This window comes from Pleurodeles waltl, chromosome 2_2 (genome assembly GCF_031143425.1).
Source record: "Pleurodeles waltl isolate 20211129_DDA chromosome 2_2, aPleWal1.hap1.20221129, whole genome shotgun sequence".
In the NCBI taxonomy this organism is placed as follows: domain Eukaryota; kingdom Metazoa; phylum Chordata; class Amphibia; order Caudata; family Salamandridae; genus Pleurodeles; species Pleurodeles waltl.
This window is the reverse complement of record NC_090439.1, coordinates 973759535-973774231: the sequence shown is the minus strand read 5'-3', so window position 1 is coordinate 973774231 and position 14697 is coordinate 973759535. Positions and strand designations below refer to the sequence as shown.

The 14697-nt window shown below is 41.2% G+C and overlaps 1 protein-coding gene across 12 annotated transcripts in view; it reads left to right on the top strand.

Moving 5' to 3' along the window:
* Positions 1–14697, top strand: part of ENPP2 (ectonucleotide pyrophosphatase/phosphodiesterase 2) — a 636665-nt gene that overhangs the window by 395341 nt on the left and 226627 nt on the right. For all 12 annotated transcript variants that reach the window (XM_069220669.1, XM_069220667.1, XM_069220665.1 and 9 more), the window contains exons 6-8: positions 7049–7146; positions 8871–8950; positions 9089–9208. In XM_069220669.1, coding sequence (XP_069076770.1) covers positions 7049–7146; positions 8871–8950; positions 9089–9208 — 298 coding nt within the window. The remainder of the gene's footprint in view (positions 1–7048; positions 7147–8870; positions 8951–9088; positions 9209–14697) is intronic.

The window sequence follows — 14697 nt, the reverse complement described above, 5'->3', positions numbered from 1 at the left end:
CTGATGTGTTTCACATGTCCTGACAGTGAAATACTGCTAAATTTGATTTTCACTGTTACAAGGCTTATCTCTCTCCTAGGTTAACATGGGGGCTTCTTTTAAATATCTGTTAAGTGCAGTTTCCCTGTGGGAGCAGATAGAGATGTGGAGTTTGGGGCCTCTGAACTCACAATTTAAAAATACATCTTTTGGTAAAGTCCATTTTTGATTGTCAGTTTGAAAATGCCACTTTTATATTGTGCCCATTTTCTTGCTTAAACCATTCTGATACTCTGCCTGCATGTGTATTCTCGGTCTGGGTCAAACTGACAGTTGGGCTGTTTTTGAATCTCCACTAGACAGTGACACAAAGGGAGCTGGGGTGTAGCCTGTTTATCCTGATTGGTCATCTGGGCTAGAGTGGAGGGAGGAGTTGACACACCTGAATGGGCTGAGCCTGCCCTCACACAATGCAGTCTCCAACCCACCTGGTGTGTGTCTGGGACCAGGCCTGGCGAAGGCTGGATCTTGTAAACAACAAAAACTTTCCTTTGACGTTTGCCAACTTCAAAGGCAGAAAGGGGTATAAGTAGTGGACCCAAAACTCTAGATTTGTAGATTACCTCTGGACTCAAGAGGAACCTCTGCCAAGGAGAAGAGCTGGAGGAGAAGTACTGCCCTTTTGCTTTTGCCTGTGATTGTGCTTTGCTAGATAGGCCCTGCAGTTGCTGTTTCTGCCTGAAAAAGGACAAAGACTGGACTTTGTGGTATATTTCTGCTTGTGAAGTGTCTCCAAGGGCTTGGACTGAGCTTGCCTCCTGTTTTGAAGTCTCAGGGCCATCAAAGACTTCCTCTGCCAGCACGTAGACTGTCTGTTTAGACCCCCACACTGCCAAGTGGTGCCTACTCCAGTCCCTGGGCCCTTGAAAGGTGAAGCTGGTGGAACCAAGATAAAAATCCACGCACAGGAGCTGTGCGGGGGAAAATTTGATACACCACCTGCATTGCGGCTGAGAAATCGCATACCACCTGCATCAAGTCTGGGAAATCGAAGCATCACCTGCATCGTGGCTGGGAAATGATGCAATACCCATTTGTGGTTCCTGAAAATGAAGCAAGCCCCACACAGCGTGGTTCTGTGTGGCCGGATTTCGCAAGCATCGTTTGCACCCTGACCTTGTCGTCAACAGCAGTGACGATGGTTCCTCTGTCGTCCACTCCCTTGTGGATGACGACTCATCCTTCGACAGAAGACCCGCCTTTTATGATATTGATGCTCACATCCTAGTTGATGACCTCAGACGAGAGAAAAAAAATAAAAAATGGGAGAAAAGCAGATATTTAACTCCTGCGCACACCTCTCCAACCAAGGTGTCTCTATTGATACCAGCCCATTTGTTGGATGAGGAAGACTTGGAGGAAGAAGGGCCCTTTAAGGTTGTGCCCAGATCATCTGAACTGCATGTAAAGTGCCAGCAGGAGGAGTACGAAGAGGGGGAATATGAGGATTACGGTTATTAGGCACCTCAGGAGCAATACCACTAGCCATTTAGGAGGAAATGGTGTCTACCTTCCTCTCTAGCTTGGGACTACATTTCATGCTCTGATTACAGAAGGCGTTTTCCACCTGCTGTATCTACTGTGCCACAGGATTCCCCACCTGCAAAATCCCCATCTTTGTAGTCTTCCACTCCAAGACAGACTATTGTCATTGCCGGCATCAGCAAGGCACACTCCAGTAATAGCTCTCCTCTAGGACCCAGCAACGTCGGATGATGAGAGGGACAAGGGAGAGCTCTGCTACACCCACACAGAATAGGATGATTATCTTACACCTTCACCATCATCTCAGTCACCCACTCCAGTAGATTCCCTCCTGAAGACATTGGAGGATTACATAACCTGCTGGAAAGGCAAAACGGTTTGAAATACCCATGCCCACTATGCAGATGGGACTGCTTTCTCTATGATTTTTAGGAACCATTTCAAAAGAGTGAGACCCATGCCCATTGTCAACTACATTTGGGAAGAGGGCTTATATGTAATGAGAACTCCAGCCACAGTGACTGTGGTTCACCTACACTTGGTTAAGAAATGCAAGGCTCGAGAGTATGCTCCGGCATGTCTCACTGGCCATCCAAGCCTGACTCACTGACCCCTCAGGTCACTTATCGCAGATCTAAGAACCCCTCAACCCTAATCACAGAAATCAGGACAAAGAGGGTAGGTGCCTTGATAATATTGGCAAGCCTTTCTTATTAATGTCAGTGTTTTTTAAGACTAACTAATTCTGTTGCTATTCTTGAAAGATGTGTTCACAAACCGTGGCCTGATATTGCTCCATATATGAATCAACTACCAGAGGAGGCTAAAGCAATGGCCAAGAAAATTTTACATGAATGGGAGTGCACATTTTCAGAGGGGGTAGATGTGCAATGGATATTGCCCCTACTGCATTTAGACACCATGCAGGTGCTGCTGTAGTTGGGAGGCAAGTCTGCTCAAAGTTAACTCTTGAAGCGCTGGAGGTCCAGAACAAAATACTAGATCTACCCTCTGACGGGGAAGTTCTTTTCCGCAGGCATGTTGACAACACCCTGAAGGCCATAAAGAAAGGCACCGACACAGCTAAATCACTGGGGACTCTTCCATATAGGAAATTGCCCTTTCGGGGTACCAGAGGAAGAGGACTTCCCTCATATAGGGGAGGTTATCAACATTATGGTTACTCTTCCTATTCATCTACCTCTCAGCAATTTCGTCCATAATACAACAGCAACCACCACAAATAGCCTACAACAGACCCACATGAAAAGACAGAGAAGGACACCAAGGAAAAGATGCTGGTCGATGACAATAACCGCTTATAGGCTCCAGCAACTTCCCTTTCCTCTCCATTCAGGCTAGGAGAAAGAATATCCAACTATATTCAACGCTGGCAAACAATAATGTCAGACTAATGTGTCCTAGATCTTGTCCAATTTGTCCACACTCTAGAATTCATTCAGACACCACCACCAACCACACCTCCCCTCTGAAACATCTACAACTTCTCAAATTGGAGGTCAAAACCATCCACAAGAAAGGGTAGCTTGAAAGAGTTCCCGCCTTAGAACAAGGGAAGGGATTTTATTCTATTCTTCTTGCTCTGCAAAAAGTGGAAGGAGTGGTGACCAATCATCTACCTCAGAGATCTCAACACCTATCTCAAAAAACAGTCATTCTGCATTGTAATGTTGCAGGATGTTCTGCTACTCCTAAATCAGGGAGATTATATGTCAACCCTTGATCTCAGGATGCGTATTTTCACATCCTAACAGACAGTACGACCACGAAGCCCTGCATCAACAAGCAAGGTGGTATGAGATCAGAACTCCTCTCTCAGGAGGTGCAGGACTTCTAGGAATGGTCCATTCCTGGAAAGCAAAACACAAGAAGAATCTCAGCAGACTGAGGGTCTTGAGGGAACCTAGATCAGAAAACCCTCAAACAAGTCCCTCACCCCTCCTCCCAACACACACACACACACAAAGAGCCAGAAATGCTGGTTCTTCACGAGCTGGCATCATCATTAGGGATCATGGGGTAATGCACTTTTGATTGTATGGCCCAAAATCTTTGCTTATGCCTTTCCTCCCATACCTCTCCTTCCGAGGGGTCTCACAAAAAGGAAGTCCGAACCTTACTGGATAATCCTCGTAGCCCCAACATGGCCACGCCAGCACTGGTTTACGAAGCTGCTTTTCTTGGAGCAACCTCCCATCCAGTTAAAAACACCCTCTCTCCTAACATTGAACAAGGGCCAAGTGTGGCACCTGGATACCTCTTACATTATCAGCTTAGCTCTTGAGCACAAAGAACTTGCCCACTTAACAATCTCCCCAGATTGTAGAGACATACTTGCCAGAGCCTGTGCGGACAGCACAAACAAAACCTATTGACATAAGTGGAAAAGATTTTGCATATGGTGTCAGCATGCTAAAGTACATCCACTTTCTTCTTCACCTGAAGATAACCTTCTGTATCTATTACAGTTGGCATGCTCAGGATTGGCTCATGGATCTATCGGAGTCCATTTGGTAGTCATCTCCTGTTTCAGGGGTTCACCCAGGTCACCATCGTTATGGTTCGCTAGAATAGTTAAACAGTTCCTTAAGGGTTTGTTTAGAGTTTTCCCACCAGTCAGACCTCCTCCTCCGCCCTGGCAACTGAAAACTGTGCTCTCAGAGCTCATGGGAGCACCTGTTTGAACCAAATCAGAGTGGATATAAACATCCTTTCCTGGGAGGTTGCACTCCTTGTAGCTTTCACCTATGCCAGGTGAGGTGGCGTGATTCAAGCCCTCGCCATACAGGAAGCCTTCCTACAATTTATGGATGATAGGGTGATTCTTTGCACAAACCCAAACTTCATTCCTAAAGTCCTTTCAGACTTTCACCTCAACAAACCGGTCATCCTGAAAAATATTCTATCCAAACACACTCGCTGTCAATGTCATTTGAAATGTCATCAATGATGTCACTGACCATGTCATGAGTGATGTAATATGTGAGGTCATAAGCAGTGTATTGCGGGGGCGTAAGTTACAGTTAGCTCAGGTAACTATAACTGCTGAATTTCACTAGTTTTGTATGAGTGAAATGTGAGCCTAACTCTAACATCCCTGTGACCTTTGTTTTTTTCTGTGTGTGTGTGTGTGTATGTGTGTGTGTGTGTGTGTGTGTGTGTATATATATATATATTTATATATATATATATATTTTTTTTATAGAGATATGAATATTTATGTTTATATATGTGTAGATGCATATGCTTAGCATTTAGGTACAATGTGCCTCATTACTGCTATAAAATCTGATTCAAGTATGTGAATCTATGAAAGTTCCCTTACTGAAGTAAGAAAATGAGTTACTGCAACTGTAGTTCTCTAGTATTGGAATCTTTCGTAGAGTCACATGCAACCAACCCTCCTTCCCTGGGAAGCTCACCTTTCTCTCTCTATATGAGTTTATCTCCTATACTCGTGCTTCGAAAATCTAAGGGACTGGATCTTCTCACAGGAGTGTTCTAGAGAGCGCAAAGCACTCTGATTGTCTGAAACCTAATTTAGGCCTCTTTTTAAACAGTGCCTATATGTTACAAAATTGAAGGGCCTAGGGCCTTCTTTCTCTTGGTTTAACATGGCATCGCTATTATAATGTGCCGTGAGACTCCTATCTCGACAACTGGGAATGATTCAAGCATGTGAATCGATGAAAGATTCTGATACTAGAGAACTATAGTTAAAGGTAATTAACTTATTTTCTTTTTCATCATCTAGGGCTATAAGGAGAGCTGGGGTCAATTTCTGCCTATATGTTTCAACCAAATGAGCCACCTTTCTAATATTATCAGAGCACTGCCTCTCTCTAATAAAGCCCACTTAGTCTGGCTCCACCAATACCAGCAGAACCTGTCTAGCATACTAATTAGAATCTTAGTGAAAATAAAGTAACTGTTAAGCAAGGCACTTGTTCGATATGATTTGTAGTCGTCTTATGGTTTCTCCTATTTAGGGATTTTTTTATGCTGGCACAGCATGTGCTAAGCTAATTGTTCAGACTGGTCGTGCCTCTCCTGATATGTACAGGCAACACCTTTTGCCAGCATTTTGGAAATGGTTGCCAAAAGCAATTTAATCTACGTCTACTTATGTCCATTTGAGAGTTTGGGTGCTAGCCTTCTACAGGGAGCTCCTATTCATTGATTAGTAGTGTCCTCTAAGGGCTCATATTGTGTTACTGCGAGGTTTCATTCCTTTAGCATAGGAGAATTGCCAAGTAAGTTCCAAGTCTCTCCATTTGCTGCCGAAGGGTCCCGTTCCACCCCACATGTGAGGACAGCCTTCACATCTCATTATTGTAAAAGTTTGCCTTATGATTTATAAGCCCTGAGAATCTTGCTCTCACAGCTTGATGTTTAGGGTGGTTTACTTGGAATCGGCTAGTTAGCCATGGTCTGTCTGCCATGTCTCCAGCACGGGGTTCTTTCAGTGCACGGACACCATTTTGTAATCCCTCTTCTGAACCTCCCCCTCCCCTTTCTCCAGTATGGCTCTGGCACTGTGTATGTTGTTTTGGAAGCTTACTTACACCAACTAATTACTACTCGAGTCTTGTCTCTTCTCCCTTTGCACACCTCCCTACTGAACAGGAGGCCTAAGCTCTATAATTTGTGTAAGTATGTGGCCCTTTGAGTCTTTGTCTGACCAGTGTACTTCAGCGCCCACCTCTCTGTCTCTGGGCTGACCCAAGTGTTGAAGGACAGCTCAGTTCTCTAATTTTTGCGCTTCATGGTGACTCCAATTTTAGCTTAATTCTGCATGTGAATCTCCCTTGTGGCGGAATTCCCATATTGTTTTTTTAAAATACACAGGTCTGTGAAGAAGACACACAGCAATAGTGTGGCTTTTTTGTGTTGTGATTTGTGTGTGATTTGTCTTTCCACAGAGCAGGAATGTACATTGCTTCATGGCTCTAAAATACATACATATTTTGTTTTTGAGGAAGTTTGTGGTGCAGGATGACTTGGAGATTACATTAGAGACATTGATTTGTGTGTATGTTGGTGTGCAGGTGTCTGCTGTTTGTGGTGTGCATGTATCAGGGGTCTTCTTATTGGTGTAGTCGACTCTGAATACAAAGAGTTCCCTAAGAGTGAAAAAGTGACACTCTTTTACCCTATTATATTATTATCCTTGATATTGATGAGTAGCATACACAGACATTACAGATGGGGTGCAGACGTGTTCAAAGTCCAATACCACTATAAAGTAATTGATTAAAAACATTCTGATTCTCCACTAACTGATTAGAAAACAAAACGTAATTTTCCTAGCAGTAATGCTATTTATTGTTTCAGTACATCTCACTGGGGTTCTCCATGCAGTTTTATGGAGTTTTCTTGGAACGCTTCACTGCCGCTCAGACATAGTCAATGATGTTTGCCAACATTTTCAGCCCAGAAGAAATCATCTGTATGTCATATTGGCCCCACTGAGCGTTAACCTATTGTTGTTCTGTGATTGTAGCTTTGTTCGCCCTCCTTTGATTATCTTCTCCGTTGATGGCTTTCGTGCCTCCTATATGAAAAAAGGCAGCAAGGTTCTCCCAAACATCGATAAGCTAAGTATGCATTAGTGGTAATTAACAGTATTTGTGTTCTCATTTGCACTTTCATTATCTATCTAAATAATCTTATTGCAGGATGCAATTATAAAATAATGGCTTATTGTAAGTGTGGTTGGGTGTTTGTCTAAGTTTGTTTTGCCCACAGAAACGCATTGAAATTGTCCGCATTGCCAGTTTATGATCAGTAGTTATCTTGCAAGTCATTTTGCAACATTTTGGCTAGAAGGACGAATTGGTTAATGATGTGAACAGATAATAATAAAGAAATAAATGAGAGTACAAATTTGTTGTTTGACTATAGGTTGCTGCTATGGTTGTGGTTTGCCATAATTTTGCAAATGTCAAGCATTACAGTTAACCACTTAGCATTAGTGAAGAAGCCAGGGGTTACCTTTGTGGCTGCAGGTCCAAGCAGATTTCACCTGTCAATGAGATCTTCTTAGACCATTTTAAACAGGACATGAAGATGCACTTGTCATAGACATTACAGATTCACTTGAATCCCCTTGCAGTACAGCACTGGCACTTCCACTATTTGAATGTTGGTCATAGATCATGGCTGTATTTACCTTTATCATTCAAAAACAACAGGAGGGACCCCCTTCTGGGCTTAGCCTATCTCTGTACCCATCCAAGGGGAATCACCCTATGGTGTCAAAAGGGCTTTAACCCACTGGGATTCCAAGTGGCATGCCTCATCATAGAGGCCTCGCCCAGATACCTATCGTATCTGGATGGGCGCAAACTTGATAGCCAAGGGAGCTCTTTGATTAGTGGGTGAGATCCTAGATTTAAAGTAGTCTAGGGTGTCCTGAGTGCTAATTTTATTTTCGAAGAGCACTCGTATGTTGTTAAAAACAGGTGGGTATTCAATAAGGAAATTTGTATCCTCTGTATCCCTGGGTCAGCATGTTTCAGCTATCACTCCATTGCCTCAGTAGGCTGTTTGGCTTTTGTCAGGACCTCACAAAGAGCCCATGAGTATCTTATTTGTGTGCATTCAAGTGTGAAACTTCCATTTACCATACTCATGCATGCCATACATGCTGACCTGTTTGGAGATGCATGGAAAGGGGAAACCAAATAGGTTCTTGGTCAGGAAGAGACCTTCGATGAAAGTTTAACTGCAAGGTCCACCTGCCTCCTTACTGTCATGGGGCTCTAAATAGGACACTACATATGAAACGTGAACATATAGAGACCATCCTTTAGAAAATGCAGTACAAACATAAATGCATTAGAACACCAGAGGGAGTGACAGTGAGCTTAGCTGGTCAGCAGTGCTTGCTTTATATTTTTCACTGTGGATGTGAAAGGCAGTTAGATATTCCAGAATCCACACATTTTTAGTGGGAACCCACTCTGACTTTCGAACATTCATCCATGAGTTCATGTAACAGTGAGGCTGGTCAAATCTATGATTGGCAACATTTTTACTTAGCTGTGTTAATCTTCACCAGAACAATCTGCTGTTTTTACTTTGTTGTTTTTTGGGGTTAGCCAGGACCTAGTTGTAATCCAACATAAATGATACTTGCCAATTATTGGTTTTATTTGTTCATCTAACTGTTAAAGGAAAGTTGGTTCTAACTCGGTCGTAATAAGCATTTCATAAATAAGCATATTAAAAAAAGTTCCTGATTCTCAGTTAAAACGTGGTAGGAGTTCTTTTTTTTTACATGTGAATGTGTTTCTAAAAGTATTTTGCTCTCTCACTTTTAGGATCATGTGGAACACATTCACCTTATATGAGACCTGTGTACCCAACAAAGACCTTCCCTAACTTGTATACCCTGTCAACCGTAAGAATTCTCAAATATGTTCTTATATATTTCAAAAGTAATATGGGGGTACTGTGAGCATGATAGCCATACATTTTGAGATTGGGGACAATGTACATTGCAGAAACTGCATATTTAAATATTTCTTTCTTCATAAAGGGGTTGTATCCTGAGTCACATGGAATTATTGGCAATTCAATGCATGACCCTGTGTTTGATGCCAACTTCAGCCTTCGAGGGAGAGAGAAATTCAATCCCAGATGGTGGGGAGGTCAACCAGTAAGTTTTGTTTGAACTTTAGAAAAAAGTCTACAACTGAAATGCATCTGTGAACAGTTTGCAAGTTAATTTGTGTCTGGCTGGCCATCTGTCTATTAATAGCACTTCAAGTATACAGTTGTGTCCATGGTTCAGACTAAGATTGTTTAGCATAACCAACATTGACAGAGTAAAATAAGACTGTGTTTAGCATTTTCTGAGATATCCGGCATCATGGGTAAATGTAATGTTATTTATTTGTGGAAAAAGGTTAAAGCAACTGCTTATCGAAGAAGCCCGGGCCAAGTGACCTTTAAATTCTTACTGTGGAATTCTAGATAAGCTTTTGCTAAGATTTCAGAAGGAGTGCCCAGTATTCACCTTCATTAACAACTTCAAGTAGATTGACATAAACAGAGACATAACAAAAAACATTAATCAACAGTATGTATTTCCCAAAAAACACTAATTAATACTACGTATAGTAAAATGTCCCAGCTGATGCAGTGAAAGAACAAGAGTAAAGTTTTGACATATATGCATCATCATGGTAGGAACTGCAAAACAAATGCAGTATCTCGATAATTTTACTTGAAGAAGGTGAATGCCTTGGAGGATGTCATCTTACAATTGTATTTGAATAAATTGCATCGGAAGCAACAACATTGCTCTCAGACCCAACTCCTTTAACCTGTAAACATTGCTGTAATTTTGCACCTTTATTCATGCTCCACACATTACCGTCTGTTATCTCAAGCACCTGTTTACCCACTATCGCTTCTTTCATGGGATCAGAAATCTTGAAATCCAGCTTTTGCAAGTCTTTCTATTTTAACAAGAACCCAATCATCTTCCTGTGTTGTTGCTGGCTTTCTTAGTTGAGCTAACTTGCCTTGCCCAGACTGACGCAGCTCTGGAAACCATTTACTTATACTGAATTTAACACCGTTACAATCTGTTTTACCCACAATATCCTTCATCAACATCTGTTTCAAAATACACACTGCAACCCTACCCCTAATCTTTTCAAATGGAGTTTTCTCTCCAGCATTCCTGGAAACTGTGTGCTAGCACCCTTACAGATTGATAATAATCTTTCCCATTAGCCAAGGCTCACGCATGCCTTCACTCAGTACTCTTAGCCACCATTGCACAGTTCCGTTACTCTGGGGACAGCATGCTGAAGTGGAGATATTCTCAGTTCCTCGGCCTGACAATACCTTTTTAATTGCCACTGCTATTAATTGCATTCCATTGTCAGTCACAATACTTTTTTGGGAAACAGTCTCATTCAAATACTTCCTTCATAAAATAAATAAAGTTTCTTAATTTAACCTGACTCACAATATTTTACCTCAGGCAATTGCGACGGATGGTTGATCAAAACTATTCAAAATACCTATTAGGGCAGCACTGTGGGCCAGCAACATCCAATGAGATTCCTTCAATCCTTTCTGGTCTGGACTTTGGCAGTTTGATATAATCCACCGTCTTCTGTGATTTGTCACTCTTAGTATTCCCAATGCAAGACTTTACCTTGTCTTCAATATTTCTATCTACACTAGGCCACCAGAAGTCAAACCTTACTTCCTTTCATGCTACTTGTATCTGGATGTCCTTCCAGGGCCATGCTCAATAGTTTGCCTCAAACCACCCTTAAAAACCAGCTGCCCACCTGGCATTAACACATCATCTTGTTCAGATAACCCCCTTGTGAAATGAAAATCTGCTAACCAGTCTTGATCTAAAAATCTTTTGTAAGGTCATTTTGTGCTCCTATACTCTAAGACCATCTGGATTTATTGTCCTCAGTATGTGCTTCATTCTTTTCTGTCTCTGTGATGCATCCACTAAAAATGTATATGCTACCTCTTTATAAGTCTGGATCCTCAATTCTAACATAATTTGTCTCATTGACAATAATAGGTGATAAAAAAATCTGCCAGGTTATGCATGCCACATGAAAGTGTAACTCCTGTAATTTATATTGGTGTTTAGCCACTCTGGATGTTGCTTTCCTACATCTCTTTTTCATGAACAACTCAATGTACAGTGATCAGTCCTTACACTGAACGGTGTTCCATAAATATATTAAAATACTGCATATCCCACCACCACTCCAATGTCTCCTTTTCTAATGTAGAGTAGTTTTGTTCATCTCTTGATGGTCTGGATGCATAAGCAATAGTTGTTCCGTTGCCGTTCTGGTTTTGCTTGCGTCAGTCATTATGATTGAAGCACACTTGGTGTCCAATAGTTTTAGTGCTGGAGCATTATCAGTAGTTCTTTGTTTTTATGTTGTTGAATTCAGACAAACATGCATCAGACCATAAACATTTTTCTCATTTATTTTGTTCCGTCAGAGAACAAATCGATAAATTTGGCATAGCACCCAGCTAAACTAAGAAACAACCTTAGCTGATCTTTGTCCTTTGGGTCTGGAGCTTCTCCAGTCGTCTCAACAAGTCTGTGTTTTGGAGCTATACCATTTTCCCTTTGTTGTGGGCAAAATAATCTGCAGGTGCCATTTCGGATTTTCATTTATTGTTTGTTTATGTCAATCCATTCTTTTCCAAAATTGTTAACACTTTAAACTGAATTTCCAAATGGCATACATTTATAGCAAAAAGCTCCTTCTGGTGTAATGAACGAAGTTTAATGTTTAAAATTATGATAACAGTACAATCTGGTGATAAAACCAGAGTAGAAAATATAGTGGCACCATTAAAGTCAACATTTCTTTACTAATGTTATGTTGGTTTGTATAGCACACTAGTCACATGAGAGGGTATCCAGGTGCTTGGTCAAGTGTGTAGGTGTGTGATCCCGAAGGAGTTTATTTGAAGAGCCAGGTCTTCAGCTCTCTGTAGACTGAAGAGGTGAGGAAGAGCCTCTAATGTGTTGAGGGAAGTTGTTCCATTTCTTGGGTATGATGTAGGAGAATGACGACCTCTAGTTTTGCTTTTGCTGCTGAGAGGAGTGTGTGTAAGTGAGGCAGAGCATAGGTGTCCGGTGGGTTGGTAAAAGTGAATGCGGCTGTTCAGGTATTCTGGTTCTGTGTGGTGTAGGGCTTTGTATGTGTGTGAGAAGTTTGAATTGGCTGCACTTGTGAATGGGGAACCAGTGAAGCTTCCTGAGGTTTGGTGTGATATGGGTGCGGTGTTGGAAGTCAATTATGGGTCTTCCATCTGAGTTCTTCATGGTCTGGGGTCTATATAGGTGGTGATTCCTGCATAGAGAGTATTGCTGTAGTCCAGCCTGCTGGTGATGAATGATTGCATGTGTTATGATGCAACCATTTGAAGATCTGTCACTTCTTGCATGGGATATGGAAGCAGGAGGTGCACACAGCATTGACTTTAACTTTCCAATTAGGATGATTCTTAGATTTCTTGCGTGGTCTGTGGGTGTTGGTCCTAGCACGGATGGCCACCAGGTGGAGTCTCATGGGGTGGTTTTGTTTCTAAAGACCAGTACTTCTGTCTTATTAGAGTTGAGTATCAGGAAGTTGGTGTGAATCCAGTCAGCTACCATTATGTAATGGGTGGCGATCACCTTATACAGTTGTTCAAATCTCTTAAATCAACACAAAGTTTTAACTTTCCAACCAGAGACAACCACTCAGATTACTCTTTCTTTTTTATGTCTTTTTTTCACAACATGTCTAGTTTTCTCTCATTGCCTTTCTTATCAACACAAGGACATTTCTAACTTTGTGAACTTTTGCCACAGCCTCATCTTTAAGAATACAAAATGTGCTAACACATCCAGCGTTGAAAAATGAAATACCTTTGTAAAGTGCTCTTCACATTCCAAAACCTTGCCTGCAATTTTCAGCATTAGCTCATCGTAGCCCAGCACTTGATCAGGATGATTTGGATTTGGGGTTATCCCAATAATCTTGATCCTTAATTGGCAACATATGTTTCAGTTGAATTTCCCTTGTATCCCAGTGTTAAATCCAAGTTTCCTAGGGCATTTATGGGTTTGCTACCATATCCTACCTACCTAATATCAGGTGGTGTCAGAGTAATATTGGGAAATAAAGGTAAAAGAACATCCCCTATCGATGTGTGCCAGGCCCCAGAATCTGCCATAACTTTGATCTTTTTATCTTCAATATCCGTCGCACAAAATAGTGCATATTTTTTCTTTTCATTAACTTCATATATCTCTAAAATACGTTCTTATGAAACAATTCTTGTATCTTGTTTCTTTTCCTTTACATGACCAGGAGAACTCCCCTTAACTGAGCCTGTACTTTTATCTTCTTTATATTTTTTACTTTCCAATATTTAGTTATCTAACCTATCTCTGGACATGATTTATCACTGGTTGTATGTCCAGGTAGACCACATTTGTAACACACAATTAGTTTTTTCTGTGTTAGAATACGTCTTGCCCCGCATGATATTAAAGAGTATATTGGTGTCACTTCCACCGTAACCTTTACTGAGAACATCTTGTTTAACAAATTGGACATTTTCTGTACATTTCTGGGCCAGCTGCTTTTTGCCAAGTTTAATTTCTTAAAACTGATGCGCAAAATCGATAGCCATCTCTAATGTTAAATCAGAGTAACTTTTCTTATAGTTTTCAGTCATTAGTCTTTATGTACCATTTGAATTGCGTATTATTTGGCCATGAAAGGTGCCATAATTACATTTGGCAGCTAAACCCCTCAATCCTTTCACAAAACAGTTGATTCATTAGGTAGTTGATCTCTTTCCAAAAACATGTTCCTAGCAGCTACTTCATGTATTCTTTTCTTGTAATAAATATCTAGTTGCTTCATTGTTGTATTGTAAAAATCCTTATCTTTATTTTCTTCCAAGACCAAAGATAGTAAATGTTTAAGTACTCTCCTCCCTTTTGGTCCTAAACAGTGTTTTAAGATGCTGAATTTCTGTTTATCAATGAATGTGGCTGTGGTTGCTTCTAAATAGGTTACAAAGCCTTCCTTCGACTGTGCCCATGCATTGTTGGCTCTCAGGGGTTTTGTAACAATGGCATTGGTGCAGTAATTCCTTCTTTTTCAACAAAATATATTGGCAATCAAGGCATGTATTATTCACTGTTTCACACTTGTACCATCAGTGTTACAGTGTTGAATTGTTCCATTGATAACAGTTCATTATTAGTGAGTGCTGTCCGTTACACTTGTATCCTGGCGGACACAAATGTGTGCAGACCACTGGGGTGTTAATAGGTCAATCTGCTAAAACAAGCCGTTACACTAAAGAATTATCAATGTAATGTGTTAATCATGTTGGGATTTGTGTTTATTCAGTATTTTGTGGCTCATTAATTAAAGTCTGCAAAGTACCCTAAATAAACATTTTTCAGCTCTGTGTGTGAAGTCACACTCGAGTCAGTATCATGAGTGAAAAGACTGGACTTGCCATACTGGCATCTGGCATTTCCCCAGGAGGTTGGAAGGGTGGGGAGCTGCTTTTGTTACTGGTGGGGCTGTTATATAGCAGTGCAACAATTTTAAAAGCACTGCAGAG